The following is a 23,285-nucleotide window of genomic DNA, read 5'->3' on the forward strand; positions in this document are numbered from 1 at the left end:
GAATGATTTGAATAACACTTTTCTAAAAATGATTTCTTACATCGCTTGAAATAATTAATCGACGAAAATATTTGTATCATCAATAATAATTCATATTTAAATTTTTTCGTGAATAATAAAAATATTTTTTATTAATTTATTTTTTAAACGATATAAGTGATTATTTTTATAAAAAATATATAAAATTATTAATTTTTTGCGAAACAAACGGAATTACCTAAATCGGCCGTGAAAATATGGTAGAAGATACTTGGAGACTTATATGACATCATCATCAAAAGTCGTGTGACTCAGAAGATAGCTTCGGCATAAATATATGCGTCCCTATCCGGTCAACAATAGCCGCTATACTCATTTGAGTCACGACACGTGCAATCGGTACATTTGTACTTGGGCAAATTTAGCACCTGTTGGGAAAAGTACCAAAAAAATATTAAACCTATTACATTTGTAGTTATTCAGTTCCAAATCTCTAAATAAGATCAATTTAATCATAAATATTTTTATACTGATATTAATTCAGTCTATTCAATTAATTTAGGTTGGAAATCACCGACATGATCGCCGACGATCCGACGGGACACTACCGACACTAACGTGGACGAAAATTATAATTTTTTAATAATTTTTTTCATATATTTTTCTTTTTTTCTTTTTTTCTCTTTTTTCCATTCCTAGAACTGGTAGGCCAGCGACCTTCGCCAGCCACAGGCGAGGGCGGCGAAGCCCTCGTTCAGACCAGGCGAGGGCGCGGTGGCCCTCGCCGGCCAACCAGTTCTGGGAAAAGAAAAGAAAAATCTGAAAAAATTATTTAAAAAGTATAAAATTTATCCACGTCAGCGCCGTTTTCGGCCTAAATTGACCGGATGGACTGAATTGATACCAATAAGAAAAGGTTTATGATTAAATTGGTCTTATTGAAAGATTTATGACTGAATTTGTATAAATGCAACAGGTTTATAACTTTTTTTATACTTTTTCTCTCGTAGATACTGCACTGTACGTGTTTGCTTCTAGGCTCCTTTGTGTCCTATTTACTGTTCGAGAAAATCAATAATCGTCTTGGTAAAAGCGAAGATGAAAAAGATTCATTAATATAGGCTTTTAGGTGAAAATCCAGTAACCCATTCGATTAAACTCTAAGGCTCCGTTCGTTTGGCGGAAAATATTCTCCTTTTGAAAAATATTTTCCCGGAAGTCATTTTCCTGGAAAATGTTTTCCCGGAACATAATTTTCCGGTGTTCGGTGACCAATATGAAAAAGTTTCGGAAAATATTTTTCGCCGGCGGTGGCGGCGGCGGCGGTGGCCGGCGACCGCGACGGCGGCGGCGGCGACCGCGGCAAGCCGGCCGACGACGGGCTGCGGCCGGCGACCGCGTGGCGGGCGGAGGCGGCAAGCCGGCGGCGGCGCGCCGGCCGCCGGCCGGCGGTGGCGGTGGCGGCGGCCGGCGGCGGCGGCGGCCGGCGACTGGAGGCGATGGTGGCCGGCGACCTTAGTGAAGAAAAAGAAGAAGAAGCTCCGGAAAATGATTTCCACTTTTAAAGAAGCGGAAGTCATTTTCCATAGACTTAGGCTATTTTGTGAAGGGGGGAAGGAAAATATTTTTCCACGGAAAACGTTTTCCGCCCCCCGAACACCGGAAAATCCGGAAAATATTTTCCGGAAGAATATTTTCCGCCAAACGAACGGAGCCTAAGTAAGATCAAATTCAGGACATGGATGACTGTTTTTAAGTCCGCGCAACGCGCCCGTTGAAATTTCTCACGTCGTTCGACTCTGGGGTTTATATTTCAACGGTGCGGGCATTAAACTAGTTACAGATCCAATGAAAGGAAGGCGATTACTTTAGGTCGTGTGGAACTCTCGTTATTCAGGAAAATACTTGGCACCATTTCTTGATCATCTTGCCCGACTGTAATCCATTGTTCGGCTTCCTGAAGATTAAACCCATCAAACTTTACCCTAAAAGCAAAACCCGACCACATTCGATTCTTCAAATTTAGAGTCATGTGCAGAATCTATAACTATGAAACTAAACGATGGCCCCATGCATTAATATGTCACATGAACGTTAATTGGCTCGTTGTATTGTCTACTATTGTGGGGGCTCACCCGTGCCATGTCGCGGCAAAAAGAAACTTTTTTACAGCACAATTTAACTAAAAGATCGGTTTTGGTTAATTTTATTTAAGTAAACAATGTCGTCGCGTTAATAATATAGATTTCGGTTATACATACAATAGATATCATATATAGAGTAGGGTTTCGCAATCAGATTTAAGCAGGTTGTTCGACCGAAGAAGAGGAAGAAAGGTGGAAAAACTGTTGAGGCCGATTTGAAGAAGTTAGCTGGTAAGTCTGAATCACGTGCTGCATTGAAATTGCACGTTACTGTGAAATCATGCCCTGCCCTAAGATGGCATGCTTGACTTCCAATTACTAACTGTCTTGATAAAATTGCATACTAAATGTTGATTGAGGTTGCATGTTATGAATGCACGCCGTTAGTAGAGTGCATGCCGATACGACAAACGCGCACTGTTATGGAATGCACGCCGAGACTGAAATTGAACGTTGTCTCGATGGAATTGGACTAGCCACTATTAGTTATTAGTACATGTGGTGTATCGATTTCGTATTGGATTCATGTAGTAGAGGTAGCAAAATGAGTTTAAAACCCATATTTTAACTTATATTTAAGGGTGTGGGTCATGAATGGGTTGTTTTAAGTTTTTAAAACAAGCTTAAGTGGGCCTAACACTTAATGGGTTTTAAATAGATCATAAATAGGTTATCTAATAATCTTAAGTGAATTATAAAAAGGTTACTTTTTAATTTATTCAATTTTTAATTTATTTAAATTTTCTTATTTTTTCTTTTTCTTTTTCTACAAAATTCAGCGAGGGCTAGCCGTCCCTTGCCGGTTGCGAGCGAGGGTCCTGATCTAAACTCAAACGCACAGTCTTATATTCTACTATATGCCCCAAGCCCCAGAAAAAAACAAGAAAAAGAAAAGAAGTGAAGGCAAATTCAGTATAACTGCTAAATGCCCCCAAAAAATCTTAGGAAGATTTAACGTGTGAGATTAAAGGACTCTTAGTTTCTTTCTCGACGTAAGATACTACGAATTCGTCAAGAATTCGAGATTAGAATTTTAGTGATGGCCATATCGATGTGCCGGGACCCTTTTAGATCCTTCAAAGAAAACGGTAAAATCGCGCACCGAAAAGTTATTTGGCCGCCTATTCATCCCCGATCAATTCGACGTCTCAAACATTCGCGTAGGAAGGATTCATGTATCGAGATTAATTACCCTCATCGAACTAATCCTTATCAAACTAAACAGAAAGACAAATTTGGATTAAGATGCTCTCAACGTAATTTCAAATTCTTGTTTTGTGGTTGAAGTCTTCAATTGCCCGTTATTCGCATGAGTCCTTCTCTGGGCTTGAACCTTCGTTTTCTTTGGCACAGATGGCGTACCACTGTGAAAAGCCCATCGGATGATCATTCACAGTCCAATTGCTATAGAAATGAACGGAGCCTTAGAGCATATTGTTCGACTTCGACTCTTGGCCCTGAACGAGGCAATAACCTTTTCTTTTTCCTTTTTTTGTGTAGTAAAAGAACAAAAAAAGATCTGGTTAAAAATTTAATTGCAGGCCCGATTTATCAAAGCCGCGGCAGGCCGGCGGTAATAGGGTCATAATTCGAACAACGCCGTGATCGAACCTCCGACTAGCTCGCGTCTCGGACAATTGCTATATAGGCGGCGAGAATTCGCGGCTTCCGACAAGTCAGAGGAGGGGCTGTGAACGACGGGGCTCCCGTACCCACGTACCGATGGGTGGACCGAGCTAGTCAGGGGTTCAAATCGAATATTTCGTGAGCATGGTATCGAACCCTTATGATAACGCGGGAGGAGGTAATTACGTTGGTCATCCCCTCCCACACTTTCGATTAAGAAAAACACGGGGACTATCCTTTTCACGTCCGTCTCCAAAACGAACATTTTAGGGATAGTCTAAGGATAACGTCAAGTGAATTCAAAATTTTATGAATCGCACCGTACCCATGGATCGAAATTTGGAAACCAAGAAAAAGAGACTTTTACACTTTGTCGATGCGATAAGGAGTGGAGATCCGTGAAGCGGGCTGAACGAATCCGATGGGTAAGGACCAAGGCAGATTTTACAAGCGGGGACCACCCCTCCCAACCGATTTTTCGTACGCACAGCATCAATAATTTTTTCACCGAAAACCATGTCCCTAACTCCTAGCCCAAACGTAGCCCAACTTCACCTCACCTCCCCCACGCCCCACGCCCCCTAGAGGACCCATCAAATCCTAGTCCTCCCCACTTGGGGACATCACACGCACCGTCGCTTTCCGATCTAACCCCCGAAAGATCTGAAAGTCGCCCCGTTCCTTATCTAGGAAGGTATCTAATCGACCTCTTAAAAATTATTGATTTTTCGGGGTGTGAGGGGTCGCGTTCAATAGGGGGGCGCATGCCAATTGGGAGGAAGCTCGAGCTGCGAGTAAGGCTCGCCGTAGCCACCTAGTCGTTCCAATTTCGTTGACCCACGTCAACGTTAGGCCCGCGAGAGGCCTACGAGAGGCCTACTTCTTCTTCCTCTTCTTCTGTTTTTTTTGACGCGGGTGTGGGCCTCCTGTCGGCTCCTTTTACGATCCTAGGTTAAAAGAAGCATCTCCCCGCGAAGGCCCCTCCCCGAACTAGGGGACAAAAGACAGCACGAACATTGGGGATGATAACGATGAGCGAACTCGAACGGGGCACGAGGCCGATGTTACGAGAAAAGATTGGCCGCATCGATTTCAGTAGGAAAACGGGAGAAGAAATTGACGTTTCGGGGTTCACGCGAAGGTTTACACCAACATCGTGCGGGTCGATGGAAATCGGCTATGGCCGCGCGCATTTTCACGGTTGACACCCATCACGCCACGTGTCCGCTCAAGGGCAAGATCCCCCCCCTCCCTCCCTCGGGCCTCCGCCACGTGGGACGTCTCTATTATAGCCCTCCCCCCCCCCCCCCCCCACGAAAATCGGAATTTGTTGCCCGTCTTTTTTCTTCTTCTTCTTTTTCTTTCTTAATTACCGATCGTAAATTCGGTTTTTTCACGACGTCCCGAAAGGCTGAAATTATTTTTTTTTATCAAGGTTAATCACGACCGACCGCCTCGTTGGAAAACGCAAGACGAAGGGAGAGGCACCGGCGCGGGCCCCGCTCGGCGATGAGGAGGAACCGACTCGCCGCCCGATCGGCGGCGCGTGGGCCTCGGCCCCCACGAGCAGGGAGTGGCGGATCCCTCCCCCTCCTCTGTGCTACTTCCCGCTGGCCAGCAAGACAATAAAGGGGAAAAACAGAGATGAGAGAAAAACGGGAAAAGAAAGAAAGGGGAGGGAGAGTACGGAGGTGTCACATTTCGCAGGGCTCGAGGCCTGAAGGAGAAAAGCGAAACCTCGGTGTCTGCGCACGACCTACTCCCTCCTCCTCCTCCTCCTAGACTTACTGCTCTGGCAGCCTAGATCTGCGCTGTATCACATTATCGCCCCAAAAACAACACACGACTCGGCCCCACCCACCCACGCGCCGCCTCTCCGCCCGTGCCGCCCACCGCCCCGGCTCGACTCCCGCGCGGGGCGCGAGGTGGCCCCGGCGCCTCGTGGGGCGAGCGCGCGTGGCGAGACCGCCGCGAGTGGGGGAGGGGACGGCGGGAGATAGCGCGAGGCGCCGCTTTCTGCGTCTGTTGTCTTTTGAAATCGGGAAGGGGGGGCGGTGCGTGGTCGGGGTTTAAAATCGCTGGTTTTTTTTTTTGTCTCGTCTGTCTTCTCTTTTCTTCTTTACTTTTTCTCTCTCTCTCTCCCCTCGCTGCTCACATTCCACGCGATTCAAATTACGCCGATAACTATTCCCCGCAATTAACATGTAAAAATGGCGTTGCGAATTGTAAATAGATAACCAAATTCGAAGATAGTCGAGCAGATCTTAGAATTCATCGCCTCGTTTCAAGCATATCATCTTTCCCATCTTCCTCCGTAAAACGCAATCACATAATCAGTCGTCGCATGTGATTTCTTCACAGGTAGGCGGTTCGGGCACTTGGTAAAACGTTTCCCGTCTCGATATATTTTTGTGCGGGCGCGGGATTAAAGTTAAACCCGGGGAAAAAAAGAGGGCGAATCTTCTTGTTTAATCCAATGATAGCGGTGATTGGGAAAAATCCCTAACTCCCTCAGTCCTCCTACTGGGATAAAGATCGGCCAATGAGGTGACGTTCACTGGCCATCGTCATGGCGGGGGGGGGGGGGGGGTGGCGGTGGTCGGTGATATTATAATCACCAACCGGCCCCTCAAAGGGAAAACCCCCCGGCTCGCACGTGCCCGCGGCGAGGGGCTCCTGCTTTGCAGCTTCGTGTTTCCCGCCTAATCCCGCAGAGATTAATCGGGGCTGTTAATTAACAGACTTCGTTAATCATGGGATGGGAATGGGGAGGGAGGAGGGGAGGGGAGGGGAGGGGGAGGGGGGATATGGGGACAGCGTGGCACGGTGCTCGAGGAGGAGGAGGAAGGGGGGGGAAAGGGCTATAATAATGGGGGACAATGAAACCTTAATTTGCGGAGGTGGCGTGATGTCTGAAACGGCCGTACGTTTTGGTAGGGCCCCACCCCATTCAATTCCCTCTTCGAACTTCTTCCCCACCCCCACCCCTTCAATAATTTCACCTCCCCCTTCTTCGCCACCCTTTTTTTTTTTCTTTCTTCCCCATGCTTATTGTTTTCTTTTTTTTTATAATTATTTCTCCATCATTGATGCTCCTTTCCCCTATCTCTCTTTCCTAATCCTTTTTTTTTCTTTTTTTTTTTGCGATTTCTTTATTTAATTCCCTTTTTTTTTTGGGGTAGACTGAATTATTTGTTGTTTAAATGATACAAATGATCCCAACGTGCAATACGATTCTCGAACTTTAAATTTATTTAATGCGATCTCCGGACTTTAGTTTAATTAATAATATCGTCCTTGAATTTTTGATTTGTTTGATGAGGTCTCTAAATTTTTTTTTGAACGTGTTCAGTTTAATTTCTGAACTAATTTAAAGTCTATAGATCACATTATACACTGTGTCGAAATTCAGAAACTATTTGTGTTATTAAAAAAGGGCAAAATGCGTATATTGAACCGCGCCCATGTAGATTGACCCGATTGTAATCGTCCGCCGGTGTTGGAATCGTTACATGTGATATTGTGGCAAGGGTGATAGCGGGGGATGCCTCAAGAACACCGGCAAAATATTGAAGTCACGGTGCTAAAAGAACGTTCTCGGCAAAAATACTCGATGCAGGATGATGATATTCTTATAAACCTCATATGATTGATTTTCAGGTGTTTGTATTTTTCGAAGACATAATTTTTATTAGCTTAGCCTTGGTATATATATTTCATTAGGAGTCCTTCTTTATACTTATAAATAAGAAATAATGCTTTAGGTTCCGTTTGTTTCACGAAAAATGAATGATTTAAACATATTTTTTCATAAAAATAATCATTTGAAATAATTTATTCAACGAAAAATGTTTTCATTATCGACTACAATTTATATCTCGGCATTTTCGAGGACAATGAGAATAAAAATAAGGCTCTATCCCATAAGTCAAATAAGATAATACCGAGTTAAAATCAGAAGGATACAGCTACGCATGATAATAATTTCCACTCGAGAATGTTTGAAATCACCCACATGGTGCACATTCTCAAACGATACACATCATTACAAAATTTGAAAGCTATTTGGTGAAAGACGCGACATGACCCGTCAAATTTTTCATCTCTAAGCAATACATCCATCCGTAACCAATTTGAAAATCCTTGAATTTGGTCAAATACACACTAAGAGAAAAAGAACCGATTCGGCACAGCCGTTTGTAGATCAGGACCTAATTTTTACACGTCACGAAAACAAAAAAAGAGTAATAAAATTTTAAGTACCATGTTAAAAATGTAAACCAATTAAGAACTAATTTTACAGGTGGCCCTATTAAAATTTTATTTAAATCTGTATTCTGTTGCTCAAAGCGATTGCATTTTCCGTGCAAGGCTCATGGTCGTGCGTGTCCCGATTCAGTGAATACTGTTAGTGGAGGTCATCGCCGTCCTTCGTCCTGTCATGGATCCAAGGAGCAATCGATTGCTTTTGTCTTCTCTCGAGTCACATGAAATTTTGCTGTGATGCCCCTGAAAGCTAGTGCCCCGCTCTTTGGAAATAGGAACCGCCCTTTTTCCCCATGGGTCTCTAACTAATTTCTCTTTTTTCTTTTTTTTTTGGGTGGTAAAATTTCAACTTTTTTTTTTATTAATTGCGAAATTTGTGAATGAAAATTCTTATTTAAGTTTTGAAAGGCTAGCTCGTTTAGGATTTTACAGCTCCCATTCTAAATATATTGTCAAGTCTTCGATTATTTCATTCAGAAAAAGGTCCCGGGTTCTTCGATATTTGTAAAAAAAAAATTCAAAAGTCGAAGCAAAAAACCGTCTCGAATGAACATCCCGCTTAGACCTCCGCGGTGCTAGTCGAATCGTCGAGAGAAGGCGGTCTATGCCTCGACATAATTTTCGAATTCGGTTTCTCACTTGAATTTGCTCATTATCTTCTAATTTCCTTATGTAAGTTTTATATTGGCATGAATGTCTGTTCCTCTTTGATTTGTTGTTAGTGGCGAAACCTTCACAAGTAAAGTGTTATAGTCAATTCTTTTCACTGTTAATCGCCTTCTCTCAATTTGACCAATGTAAGGATTAAGACAACCATTAGAGAAGAAATGAGCGGGACAAAAAGAGTTTTAGAAGAAATGAGTGGGACAAAAACAGTTTATCTTTTGTATCGAGAAAATGGAAGGAAAAATCGAGTTCATGCGTAGAAATTTGATAAATTCATCACGACTGTCTTGTTTAATTTTCGGTCGCATTTGAAGAAAATGGGTAGGAGTCGAAAGGGATTAGGCCAATGTTTTAGTCAAAAGAGAGGGTGAAAAAGGGTAGCTACTTTCGGTAAGGAAATTGCAAGACGGGTCTCTTTAGATTGGCTTCTTAATTTTAACTTTTAGCATTATCGGAATTCTATTTGTTCAAAGTTTTCCAAAATTCACGAAATCTCGTACTTTTAACAAGAAATGTCAATATCGAATCGCAAACTCACATCGAATTTTCTCATCTTTGTAACATGTTTAAGTGAAAACAAACATGTCGAGAATATTTCCTTAATTTGTTAATGGCGTTAGAAGATAGGGCAAAAGCCATAAAAAAAACCCTAAATTATGTCTACGATTACACATTTATCGTGATTTTGTTTGTGACACCAAAATATCTAAAACTTATACCTATATGACACATTTATCCTCCGTTAAAGTTCCGTCAACGAAAACCGTTAAAAGTATGCCTGCATTAACGCTATAAAGCAATCAATGTTGACATGGCTCTTACGTGACTTTAGTGAAATAAAATTGACGTTGTTTTAACTAAAAAATCATTTATGGAATTTTGACGTATACGAGTTTCGAAGTTTTTCGTGTCACAAGAAAAATTTAAGGTAAATATGTCACAGTAGACATAATTTAGAATTTCCAATATCTCAAAAAACAATTCAAGATATACGTGTTGAGATGAACATAATTTAAGGTTTTCGTGACTGACTTTTTCCCTAGGAGATATTTATCTGACAAATTTCTTCTTTCTTCTTCAAAAAAAAAAAGGACAAAAAAGAAAAGTAAAAAAGAGGTGGAGGTGATGGATTGATGGATGGATGGATCGGATTCTAACAAAAAATCACGGGGCGCACTGTTTGGTGGTCAACGCCAATTTGAACGGTGATGGACAGAGTTTTCCGAGGTGACGTGGGACGTCTGATGTGACCGGGTGGGGCTATTGGGGGGGGAATAATCACAGACGCGACCTCTTCCCAGCCATTCCCCCCCTGTCCACATCTCCGGAATGTTCCCCCTCTCGTTTTCTGCCACGCGGCCTCCCCTCCCCTCCTCCTTCCACTTTTTTTGCCTCTTCCTTTCTCTTTCGGATAGATTTTCGCTTCTCGAATTTTTTGCTCCGTTTGAATTTCTCTTTAGGATTTGCTTTTTTGCTTCATCCTAAACCGACCAGGCTTACATTAAAACATGATTAAGGGTGAAGCCGTTACTCATGGCGCTAAGATCGTTGGCCCTATTATGGCGAAAGAGTCGCCTTATCTTTCTACAAGATCGAAAGTTTAATTGGCGCTCGTGAAAGGACCTTTGAATGACTCGTGCAGTGCTGCCTAACTATAACATGACTTGTCGGAAAGATAGAGAGACTTTCTATCTACTGGGGACCTTCGAGATGCATATTGATTTCACAAGCTTTTGTGTGGAGAGATTGCATGCCGAACCTAACACGAAGAGCTTTTTTTTTTACTACGCTTTCGTGGCCATTTCGTTTCTTCTAAATGCTTGTCGATGGAGGCAAAGGCGTTGGAGATAGAAGGCTCGTGGATCGCCTACCCTTTTCTCTGAGAAGAGATAATCAATGTTACGTCACGACAATCCGAATTATGAAATAAATTTCCTTTTCTTTGTATTGGAAATAGATCTAAAACAGGGGATATAAGCAAGAACAATGAAGAAATTTGTTTATGAGGGATTAAAAAATAGATCAAAATGGACTTTACTAATCATTTATAAGCTCTCCAAATCTGGCCTAATACTCTTCCTCCTCCTTTTTTTTCCTCAATCCAAGCAAGACTGTGTTTTGAGAATTCTTTTTCTTTTCTCATAATCCCTCCTACCAAGCACAGCAAAAGGGTAAGTTTGTAAAACTGAAAATTAAGTGTTGATAATCTCCGGTGTTGAAAATAAATTTAAAATTTTGAGTTATTATGTTTGGAAATTAATAGCTAAATATTACGAGACTCGGACCAAACATAGAAAAATAATCATTCTCAGTAGGCTTTACCAATATATTTGGCAAGATTGTAATTACTATCAAATTAAATAAATTTTTTTACCTAGTTTAACCCTTTAAATCAAGTTCATTTGAGGCTATTAAACAAACTTAATCTCGTCAAATGTTATATTTTTTTTATATTTTCAGCACTTAATTAGATTATCAAACCAGCCTTAGAACGAGTAAACCGCGATTCTTTCACTTAATTGTCCATCCATTCATTTGGGTGCTTGGGGAATAAAGTACAATTGGGGTTTTTGTCCTCTCCCTCTTGTTTTCTAACTTAAAATCGAATAAAAGTACCGTGGCCATATTTGTCTCTTGAGGAACAGTACATACATTTTCTTTGGAGCATTTGGAAAAATGAGGCCAAGATTTTGTCCATCGGAGCACAAGTACATGCTTCCTTTTTTGGAACTTGGTCTTGTTTTGGGGGGTCCTAATTTTCTCTCTTTGGTTAACTTAAACAACAGAAGAAATCACCGATAGCAATATCAAGATGGTTGCCCTCGTGATAAAGGGGGATCGCCCATCTTCCACGAGATCACGAGTTCGATTCACGTCGTGATTAAACCCACAAACGGTTTACGCTACATTGCCTAGCAGTAACATATTTCATCTAGAAAGACTTCTTGACCTTCAGTATCTTAGTAGGGTTGTGATGACGGGCTCGTCAACCAAAGATCTTTGGATAAAGGGTGGTGCGGAATAGCCACAGCTCAAGTCAATCATTTCCTTTCTGGTGTGAAGTCCTTGAACATTTCCTAATAGGTATGAAGCAATATATAGTAATGTTCAAAGGGGATTGCTAGTGCTGATCAGCTTTTCCCGTTTTTACAGAGAAACCCAAAGTCGACAAACTTTTTTCAAAAATGAAACTGGGAAATAGTTTAGCACTTGCAAGGAATTTCTGAAAGTCACGGCTAGAAGCCACAAGGAAAAATCTATTTACCCGGCTATCGACATGTACTTTACTTTCGGCTAGTATCTTGCATAATCACATGTATATAAAATTTAAAAAAAAAAGAAATTAAGTGTGAAATGAAGAACATGTCTTATTCTTGTATGTATGTTAATTCTTTGAAGTAAAAATCACGATTAGTAATTTCAAGGGACATAACATCCAAATTTCAATTTCAAAGGAAACTTTTTCAAGTGAAGAAAACGTCAGGTGATGTAATGACATGCACATTACACATTTAAATTGTTTTTCTTATGTTTTTAATAACCGAGCTATGTAGACCCCAATAAATTAATAAATAAGGATATTCGATTGCGTATGAGTGTGACTACTCTCTCTCTCTCTCTCTCTCTCTCTCAAATGAGTCAATCGTTTCATGCATGTGTGGTTTTGAAAAGGAAATGGATGAAAAGCCATTCACTCCCGTAGCAGTTTTCCTTTTTATTATTATGCTCTCTCTTTTTTTTTTTTTATAAAAAAGAGGGACAAGGCCCGAACATTAGATCCTTACTCTCCTAACTCCTAACAAGAAACGGAGTAAACCTCCAGGTGGCTTATCTAGTACAAGATTATAACAGGCATTATGGACTGAAGGATCCAATTAGCTAGCCAATCTGCACATACTCGTCCCTCCCTAAAATTATGGAGAATCTCCGCATGTTGAAAATATTTGAGCATATTTCCAATTTGGGAAATGAGCGTGTCGCCGAATGAAGAGATGAAAGTTGATTTCCGAATTAAAGAAGTGGCTGCTTGTTAGTCCACCTCCATAACAAGTTTGGTGAAACCCAAAGGGATTGCCAATTTTGACACCCAAGAAAATACACCACGGTTTTGCTTTGAGCGAAAAACACACTCTCACTAGCAAACCAATTACCCAAGTCATCACTAATAAGTCCACCAACTAAAGTTGAACCTAAGTTTCCTTTAGAAGCCCCGTCAAAATTGAGTCGGACCCAGTTGGAAGGAGGTGGGGGTTCAACCCACAAACTTATCGATTTTCTCATTGTGGGTAGACAATCTATTTTCTACCAATCGAGCAAAACGAACATCGATCGTAGACATATCCTAAGATCAAAACCACAGGTGCACCGGGAAAAGAAAAATCCGTCTAGAATAGCATATGATTCCTTCATTTCCAGAAATGCCAACAAGCTACACCAAATACTAGTGGCCAGTCGTAATCTTTTACCAAAACTGTTGCTGAAGATAGATTTGTCAACAACCACTTATCCAAATCGAGAGCAAAGAATTCACCCCCGCAAACTTATAGGTAAAATCTTATGCCAAAAAAGTTTTGCATACTTACAGTCCCAGAGTAAGTGTAAGTTTGTCTTCGAGGAATGTAGACAAGAAGTGCAATAGTAAGAAGACGGTGGTGTGAGTGAAACCAACCATAGAAAACTTTTGATCCATTGCCGTCCATCCTATTTCCGCACTAAATCCCACAGTTTGTCAGTGGGCAAGTCCTGTCTCAGTGAGATTAAATCATAAGCTTCCTTTACAGTGAAATCCCCACTGCTATTGCTGACCCATAGTAGTAAATCGTTGCCATCACAGCTTGTAGGTTGGAGCATGAACTGAATTTGCAAAAAAATTTTACGACGGACAAAATCCAGAACAACGCGACCAAGGTCCTACACAGCAGCAGATGGCAAAATCCGGTGGGTGAGGGGACCAATTCCATCAACCCAATTATCAGTCTAGAATTCAACTGATGTCCCATTGACCACCGCCCATTTCATACCCTCTTGGACATCACACCATATTTCGCTAAGAGTTTCCCGAAGGACAGAATGAATGGGACAAGTCGGGAGAAAATCAGATAGCAGGTCAATGTATTGATATTGTTTCTCATAAAAGTTATCCATGATGACTCTGGTTTCGAAACTAAGGACCCTGCAAGTTTCATAAGAAATGCTTTGTTACTCCAATGTAAACTGCGAAATCCTAATTCTCCGTAATTCTTTGGTTGGCAAAGCGTGTCCCATCTCACTAGGTGGGATTTTCTTTTTGTCTTGAACATCGCCCCCAAACAAAATTTTGACAAATCATGTTCAACTTCTTCTCAAGCTATAGCAAGCAACTTCGCCGATTGCATCAAAAGAAGTAGGAGAGACTGTTAAAGATGACAGAACCTAGCTCCACAGGTACGGTGATGCCCTCGATATTGATCCCCCGACTAAATGCCCGGTAACTTCAATTATCGCATCACAAGCTTTGTGTAGAAACATTTCACCCAACACAAAGAGCTTTGTAACTACATTTTTCAAGCCAATTTGTTTCTTCTAGCGGCACGTCGGTGGAGGCGGAGGCCCAGCGGAGGTGGAAGACCCTCAGATCGCGAACCCCTTCGATTGGAGACGAGGCAATGGCATATTTGTGATTGATGTCATGTTAATTGATGGGGAAAATTATCCAAAAAAATCCTGTATTTATTGCATTTTTTCCAACTCAGTCATGGATCTTTTAACTGTGCCAATGGAGTCTATCCGGTCAATTTTGATTAGAAATCGTTGACGTGGATGTTGGCTGTCTTACGTGGCATTATCAGCGCCGATGTAGACAATTTTAATAATGTTACTACTGGCATCCACGTCAGCGATTTCTGATTAAAATTAGCCAGTTGGATTCAATTGGCTAAACGTAAAAAGGTTTTGGACTCAGTTGACACAATTACAATAGATTTTGAATTTTTTTGGGCAATTTTCCCTAATTGATGTGCACAATGAACAGGTAAACCACTCTTCTTTCCCATATCGTCCACCCATTCATTTGTTTTGCTTGGCGGGAATAAAAGTACAATGGGTTCCTTGTCCTGTCCCCTTTTATATTCTCCAACTTAGACACGAACCCTAATATTATAATCTATGCTCTAGCATCGCATGAGTGCCAAGCAAAAGTCTATTTGTTCCCCATCGACATTCGTAGATTTTTATATTTCCATCTTGGTTTCCATACGAGGCCTTCGACCCTTGAAAAGCAAATGACTATAATCAATTGATAAGGCAGTACCTACGTACGTATGGTAGTTAGGAAAATCACGACAATTGTGGGGACTTGTGTATGTATTTTGCCCCGAGGGAGTGAGAGAGAAAACAAAGAATAAGCACTAAATCGATCCTTCCCCTTTCCCTTTTCTTCCCTAAAGACGCTCCACGAAATTTGATTCCGCGTGCTTGCAATAATGCTGATCAAAAGGGGGAATCGCTAGACAATTCATCATTAGATAAAAGCAACTTTCATCCTTTGCCCCATTCCATGTAAAGAACTCTTAAATCTTTTGCTTAGCCCCCCAACAAGATCATTGGAGCCAATTAATTGCAAAATCGAGACTTGTGCCATACGTGCTTTTTTCGATCCATGATTAAAAAGAAAGGAACACCCCCCGCAATCTTGCATGTCTTCACCAATCTTGTGTTATTCTCTAAGTTGCGTGTTTGTATGTGTGTGAGCAGGCATGCACATGCCTATGATCCTTGTCTCGCGCTACAATCTATAATATTGCCGATTTGAGGAAAAATTATCCAAAAAAGTCATTAACGTATTGCACTTTTACCAATTTAGTCATAAATCTTTCAATTTTGCCAATTGAGCCTTAACCATTTTCACGTTTTGCTAATTGAGTCTATCCGGCCAATTTTGACCGGAAATATCTAACACGGATGCCAGTAGTGCCACGTAAGACAGCTGACGGTGACGTCGACCACAGGCGAGGGCCGCAAAACCCTCGCCGGTCGCAGCCCTCGCCCAAACCTCGTGATGGCCGCAAAGCCCTCGCCGCGACCGATCCCCATAAACATACATATAGGTACATATAGGTCATTGTATTCATGTGCATTAAGTATGACTTAACCTATAATGTGGACGACATGAGGGACAAAACGACTAAAGATATACAGTAACGTTTGAGAGAGATGGTTCGCTTTGATCTTGAAAAAGAGACTTTACCACGTTCAAAATGACTTCTCTTTGGGTAGTTTAGTTTATGTGGACCCAAAAGGCCAAAGGAGATGACCCCTCATGGTCTCTTTTTGCTCCCTCTTTGTGTCATTAAATTAAAAAAGGGTACAAAACAAACATTCAAAAACAAAACCTATGGAATGCGTCCCTTGCTCCATGCTAAAAGCTAGCTTTAGAAAATTAGAATGGATGCATGTCTACACCAGGCTTTATGGCTACGGCACCCGAAACCCTAGTTTCCTAAAGCAACACTTTTGCCCGTGTGGCCCGGCGAAATCAATACATTAGGAAAAAGAACGTGGTTGAGTGCTTGTTCACTAGCGAGAACAGTGTTAAGAAAAAAACCCCAGAATACGCATGGTTGTAGTGTGATCTTCATCACGTTCGATTAGCAAAACATCAGGTGCGCCCCACACACTCGATTTTCTCCAATGCTGCGACATGATTCGAGCTTGACTTTTCAGCCCCGTTTTCGGTTACGGCGTATCGTGGCCCCTGTGATCATTGTTGATGCGAGTGGATGTTGAGCCATGAAGTTTATGAATTGAACTCCAAGATGATTTTTCACGTGGTCGCACATGCGGTGACGGGGCTGAAATCCTAGCGTCTAAAAAGCGTATATATACGTGCTCTCACATCAGCAAATGACACGCACAACATCATGGCCTTAGAAGAGATGGCTAAGGAGTACAAAACATGGTGAAGTTAGTAGGCCTAACTTCCTGAAAACCCCTCAATTTTTGGTCTAATTTCACTACTGCCCCGAACTTTTTTTTGCCCAAAAAAATTCTCAACTTTCACTCTAATCTAAAAATAGCCACTACTTTCGTCAAAATTACCAACATTAGGACCGGTTACAGGTTCATTATCATTATCAACACCCTTACAGCCTCCCGATGTTGTTAAACTCGAAGAAACTGGTGATGATTTTTGGATGCGTGGATAAATTTGGGACTAGAGTAAAAATTGAGGATTTTGTTTGGATAAAATCAAGTTTGCGGTCGAATTGGGATTGTACATGAAGTTGAGATATTTTTTGGGAAATAGGTCAAAGTTAGTATCTTCAATTAATTGCTCTACGTGTAGGTTTGGGACACCATGTGATAGAAATATTTAAAAAAATGTGTTTAGTGTCGTCGATTTTTTTGTTACCTACGTCAACATATGTCGATCGCCTAAACTAAATTAAAAAAAATCAAAGCTATTAGTTGAAGTTGATTTATTTTGCGATATGATAATTTGGGTCGAGTTAGACCTAAAAATTGTGAAAGCGATGGGTTGAAAAGACGCACCCCACATTTGAATTAGGATGGGTGGCGAGCATTGGATTTTAGTTAGGGTCTTCTAATTGTAATAATGTCAAAATATTACCCCAACAAAGAGAAAAGAAAAGAAAAGAAAAAGCAATTGTACTAGCAAAATCATAAAATTATGTTACAACCAGCCGTAAAAGTTTAAACAATTAGATAAGTGGTTGGCTTAAATTTCAAATATTTTATCAAGAACAACAAATTATTGCCATGTCCAATCTTGAAATGTAAGAAAAAGGATTAGGTTAGTCTATTTTTCTTTTTCCGAAGTATTAACCTTACTATTCGGTGATTTGGCGCTATATCATAATTTCCCCCATCACCTATACATGAACTTAATTAAAGAAAGGACAAATACCACAAAAAATCTCAAATTAACAAATACCAAATGCCCTAAAGTTGCCCACTATGATATAAATATCCCGAATTTCTTTTTTTGTCATGAAAAAACCCAAAACTCAAACATGTGTGGCATATAATACCCTTTAGTATGAGTTCGGGATTTTTTATGACATAAAAAAAGTTTAAGGTATTTGTGTTACAATGGATAAGTTTAAGATTTTTAGTGACACAAATAAAGTTTAGGGCATTTGTGTTACGTTGGATATAATTTAGGGTTTTTTGTGGTGTTAGCCCTTAAAGAAGTTCACTAAAAATAATGCTCAACTCCTGCCACAATAGTGCCATGCAATTTCGATGTTTAACCAACTAATCAAAACCCAATAGTACAATTGTACTCTCCTACTTAATAACAATTGAATCAACAAGCCTTTTTTATCCCGCGCGCCACTCGCCTGGATGCCTCAATAAGTTAATATGATCTTTAAAAGCCTCATATACGGTTTTTGGAATTTATCGTGACACTGAAGATAGTACCACGAGAAGTCACGAAAGGATACGAGCTATAACCTATTCCGAGCTATACGCGTGCGTTCTTCGGTTACATTTAGAACGTTCGTCGTTCGATCGAAATCGAATCCCGACTGATGTTGCAAGTTAAACCCAAGACACACTTTGCAAATTGTTATTCTAAGAAGCCAATTGATCGAGCCATGGATACAAGGTGCTAATAAAGAAACAGATCGTAAAAGGGACGAGTAAGTGTGACCAATCTTCTCCCATTTGATTCAGACAAGATCCAAATGCAAGAGACATTAGCAGTTGGTGATATGGGCATGTGGGATATCCTACTTCCGAAATCCCAAACAGAGCAACATGTGATGTCGAGCATAATCATGCGCTAATTGCGCGTGTGCTTCAAAGACCAATCGCGGTGGGCGATCCTTCGTTTACTTGGTCCCCAACCCCCAAAAAAAAAAATGCAACTAGGGATGTTTTTCCACGCGCCTCCCATTAAAAAAAAAAAACCCTATTGAATGGGACCAAATAGACAAGCATTTGCGAGTTCATTCCACGAGAATCTATCGTGTATGTCACCTACATGCAAACTAACGAAAAGCTTGAGCCATACCCATATGTATAATGCAACGACCATTAACGACTAGAAAATTTGAAAACCTACGAAAGATTTAGTAACGACACCGATAATACAAATGGTATGCGGTAAGTGCACTATCCATGGTACCCTCTTTTTTCATTCATCTATTGTGCTTGCTGAACTTTGGGCCTTTAGGGAAAAGCTTCGGATGGATGTGGATGGGCGAATTCAATGACTAAGTTCAAAAAGTGATTCAATGATGCTTTGTAAGGTAATGGAAGTCTCTTTATGATAGACCATACTTATCGAATGTGTTAGGATTAGGTGCACAAATACAATGGAATAAATAGTAAATATGAGGAAGAGAAATCGAGACGTAAGATTTTATCCCGATTCGCTATTAAATTAGGGTTACATCCTGTAAGTGGAAATTAACACTTCCCACCTCTTGTTACGACTCTCAATTGCAAGAGAAAGAAATTATATATAAGTAGTAGTTATTCATGGATCCAAACCGACACTACCAATAAAGTATAAGCTCAAACTACAAAAGCCATCTGGCGACTTGGGAGCGCTGCCTCTACGACTCCCGCTGGGGCAGCCCCCTTGGACTCTCGCCAGCTCACCAGGGAACGGGATCCTCGTGCCTTGAAATTTGAACCATATGCCAACAAATGTTATTATCGATTGCACATTGCTGTGCTCTAGGATTATGGGACTTTAATATAGGTATGGAGAAGTGAATCATTGCGCGAGTTTGATGGCAAGATCAGAAAGGGACTAGCTCAAGGACTTCTAAGATCTTTCAGTTGTCGCCTCCTTCATTTTTTGTTGATCGATTTAGTAAAGGCTATGATTCTGTTGGTAATGTACATATCTCATCGCCTGTTAGCAACATAGACATTGCCAATTTGACTATATCTCCGTAGGGAGTTCAAATCACTGGCGATTGTGACATAACGGTAGGATACTTATATTCCACGAGTTCAAATCACTTGTCATGGTAGGGTGTGAATCCTGTGCCGAAAAATGGACTTTTTCTATTGATTGAATATTTAGTTCTCGAAAAAAATTTTAATTTTGGAATGGCGTGACGATCGATTTTTATAAATATAAAAACATCGAATAGTTATGATTCAATCCGAATGGTTCGTAGTTATTACACCATGGTCATCCATGGTGTAACCTTGGTCGTTTTTCTCTGACCCAATTGGTGGGTAGGGAAAATAAATTCTAAAATATTCACAAGTAAAATCAAAATTAAATATTATATTATACATTGGAGTGCAGCCATGAAGAAGCTGGCCAAACCCAAAAAAGAAAAAAATGAAAGAAAGGTGTCATGTGACTTTATAGAACTCTCCCTACAAAATCACAAAAACAAAAAGGAAGAAGAAGCTAGAGAACAAGTCTTTATACCCATGGCTCTCTCCCTCTTTGCCAATATTTGTTGGGGTGATAATTGGAGAGAGAGAGAGAGTGAGTGAGTGGGGAGTGTGAGAGGTAGAGAGGAACCCACCTCGGCCCCCTTTCTAGGAAACCATACGAAGAGAGAAGAGAGAAGAGAGGAGAGGAGAGAGAGAGAGAGACACTGGTGGAAAGCAAAGGGTTATAGCAGGAGGAGGGGAAGAGAGCAGCAGCAGATAGGGACAAGGAGATTGCTCAGAGAAGAAGGGAGATCAAGGAGGAGGAGGGAGGTGGCGATGATGATGGGGGAAGCGAGGAACAAACAGGTGGGGGGAAATTTTCGCAGAGCAAAAAGAGAGAGATAAAAAGGAAAGGGTCGTTATTATTGCACTGTTCAGAGCTTCTCTGCTACAACTCTCTCTCTCTCTCTCTATCTCTATCTCTTATCTCTCTGCAGAAATCAAGAAACCCTCCCTTTCTCTTTTCGCAGAAACAGCCAAAGCGCGGACAGAAGTAGGAGTAGTAGTAGCGTAGTCTCAGCAGTCGCAGCAGCAGCAGCAGCAGCTGCTACAGAAATCAGAAGAAGCCCACCACAGACTCTTTGCTCAGTTCTCAAACCCAAAAACATACTCTCTCTCTCTCTTACCACCAAACAGCAATCAAGATCGCTTCGTCCCTTTTTCTTTAAATTCGCACGCACCCTTCTCTCTCTCTCTCTCTTTCTCTTTATCTCTCTGTGCGCGTCTGATGCGATCTCAGACAGAGAGAGAGAGACAGACCCCACACTCAACACATAACACCCACATAGATGCATCCCTAGATTGAGCTTCTCCCTCTCTCACCCAACTTTCCATTTTCTCTCATTCCCCCACTATTCTTTCTCTCCCTCAAGAACCCACAAAAGAAAAAAGATTCAATTTTTCGAATCCTAAGAAGACAAGAACAAGAAACTGCAAGAGAGAAAAGAAAATTTCAGCAGCAGCAGTACTGAGTCAGTGCGTAGTTGTGGCTTCTTCCACGAGGAGGCTGCTCTCGGAGTCCGGCGCATTCGCTGACTGGGTGGCCTCCTCCTCCGCCGCTGGCCGCGCCGCTGCCCCCGACGACCTCTCCCTCGGCTTCAATGCCGCCCCTCTCCCGGGAGGCGCCTCCGCCTGGCCCGCCTCCTCCTCCCGCTCCGCCGTCAACTACAGCCTCCCGCCGGATATGGGCATGGTCGGTCTCCGCGACGTCTTCGTCGTCGCCCCGGCCACCTCCTTCCACCCCACGAGCCACCACCACCACCACCACCACCACGACACCGTCATCGCGGACTCATCGAACGGCTCCAGCGCCTCGGCCGCCACTGCACTCGGCATGGGCGTCGGCGTGGGAGTCATCCCCCTCCTCACTGCCGCCCCGTGCCTTCCTCCGAACGCAGCCGAGGGCAACGGCGGTAATTTGACGGCACGGAGCGGCAGAGCCGGCCCGGCGGCTGAATTCCAGCTGTGGCAGAACCAGCAATCTTCCCATCATTACTTGAAGAAATCCGCTCCGATCCTCGATCATGGCAATTCCGGTAATTTAATGCAAAGCGGCGGCGGCGGGGGGATCGGCGCGAGCTCTAGCAGCACGGCAACGTGCCAAGACTGCGGGAATCAGGCGAAGAAAGACTGCAGCTACCGGAGATGCAGGACTTGTTGCAAAAGTCGGGGTTTCGATTGCGCCACCCACGTGAAGAGCACGTGGGTGCCTGCCGCGAGGCGGCGGGAGCGGCAGCTCATGACCACCGCCGCCACAGCTGGCGGGACCGGCGGTTCTGCGTCCACTTCCGGAGCAAAGAAGCCGAGGCTCGTCGGCTCTCAGACAACCACCACTTCTCACACCTCGACCTCCAACACCACGCCCCCGAGGAGCTTCGACACGAGCTCGAGCCGCCAAGGTTCGGAATTTTGAATCTCTACGGCTTTACATTCACGCGCCGGATGCCGCGAAAACCGACATGGGTCCCGTTTTTTTGTCAGCACGGAGGGCGTGGCTAGGGTTGCGGCACATGATGTGTGTGGCTTTTTCTTGAAATAGGGTTTTTGTGTGTTGCAGATGCGAGCTTCAAAGAATCGTTGCCGGGGCACGTGCGCGCGCCGGCGGTCTTCAAGTGCGTGCGGGTGACCTCGGTGGACGACGGGGAGGACGAGTACGCTTACCAGGCGGTGGTGAGGATCGGCGGTCATGTGTTCAAAGGGGTCTTGTATGACCGAGGTGTCGAGGGGAGAGAAGACATTCTGAACTTGTCGGATCTGCATTTAGGCGGCGGAGGCGGAGATAGGAACGGGGCGTCATCATCGTCTCCGATCATGGATCCTTCGGATGTTTATGCTGCTTCCGGGGGTGGATTGCTTGGAGGCTCAAGCTATGGTAACCCAATAAATTGAGACAATGCCATTTCTGGTTAAATTGAGGATTAGTTTTTATATTCATCCACTCATGGAATGACATTTGTAATATTGTTGTAATTGTTCGCCTATTAATCGCTAATCAACTCTAACCTGGGGTTCTAGTGATTTGTTACTAGGTCTTATATAACAGACCTTGTTCCCTGTTAACACATGTCTATCTTCATTAGCTTCACCTTAAATCTGAGTACCGTCTCGACCTGATCTTATTTCTCTGGAAGTTCCCTCTGTAATGATGGTTTTATTTGCTTTATAAGCTATTAAAATGTGGAAGATCCAAGTTTTGTGCTCCTTTACCTAACTACAAACATATTAGTAATTTATTGAAGGGAAGGGAAATTCTCATTGTTGGCATTCTTTTTGTCATAATTGATCCTTTGCTTGGACTTTTTTTCCCTACTGTTGCTATTGTTGAATTGCCATTTTTTAATCTGTTTTCTTCATACAGGAGATTCCTTTGGCAAAGGTAAATTCTACAGTGTAAAAGATGAAAATTATGAGTTCTTTACATTTACTATATATATATATATATTATATGCTCAGTTTAGTCATTGTTTGCTCTTGTTTTGTGCTTCTTTTCCCATTTTAGTTCTCTCACTTTGCCCCAGCTAGAGATATGCTGTAGTTGTGATTCCAGCCATTTTGTCTACGGTCCTGCCTTGGTTGGTGCTATTGCGTTGACAATTTTGTTCTTGCATGAGGTATATTAATGACAAGTTGAATTTGCAGACCTAATCCCCTTGGACTTTCTTCTTCTGTTCCTTTTTTCTTTAGTATTCATGG

At 42.2% G+C, this 23,285-nt stretch overlaps 1 protein-coding gene across 2 annotated transcripts; it reads left to right on the forward strand.

The window, feature by feature from the left end:
* Nucleotides 1-20,088: 20,088 nt before the first annotated feature.
* LOC115677171 (protein LATERAL ROOT PRIMORDIUM 1) lies at nucleotides 20,089-22,775 on the forward strand. 2 transcript variants are annotated; one of them, XM_056313031.1, is made up of 3 exons: nucleotides 20,089-20,399; nucleotides 20,564-21,991; nucleotides 22,150-22,775. In XM_056313031.1, the coding sequence occupies exons 2-3, from the start codon at nucleotides 21,277-21,279 to the stop codon at nucleotides 22,479-22,481; spliced, it is 1,047 nt and encodes a 348-aa protein (XP_056169006.1). In that variant the 5' UTR covers nucleotides 20,089-20,399; nucleotides 20,564-21,276; the 3' UTR covers nucleotides 22,482-22,775. The 2 variants fall into 2 exon arrangements, with proteins under 2 accessions (XP_056169006.1, XP_030456130.1); XM_030600270.2 differs by having other exon boundaries at nucleotides 20,089-21,991.
* Nucleotides 22,776-23,285: the final 510 nt, after the last annotated feature.

This window comes from Syzygium oleosum, unplaced genomic scaffold (genome assembly GCF_021117445.2).
Source record: "Syzygium oleosum isolate NSW1041296 unplaced genomic scaffold, Sole_v2.1 Sole_v2.07, whole genome shotgun sequence".
Lineage (NCBI taxonomy): Eukaryota > Viridiplantae > Streptophyta > Magnoliopsida > Myrtales > Myrtaceae > Syzygium > Syzygium oleosum.

Coding starts and splice junctions, on each gene's coding strand:
- LOC115677171 (XM_030600270.2), top strand. CDS start 21,277: ATGGGCATGGTCGGTCTCCGCGACGTCTTCGTCGTCGCCCCGGCCACC. Junction 21,992..22,149: donor CACGAGCTCGAGCCGCCAAG/GTTCGGAATTTT, acceptor TGTGTGTTGCAG/ATGCGAGCTTCAAAGAATCG.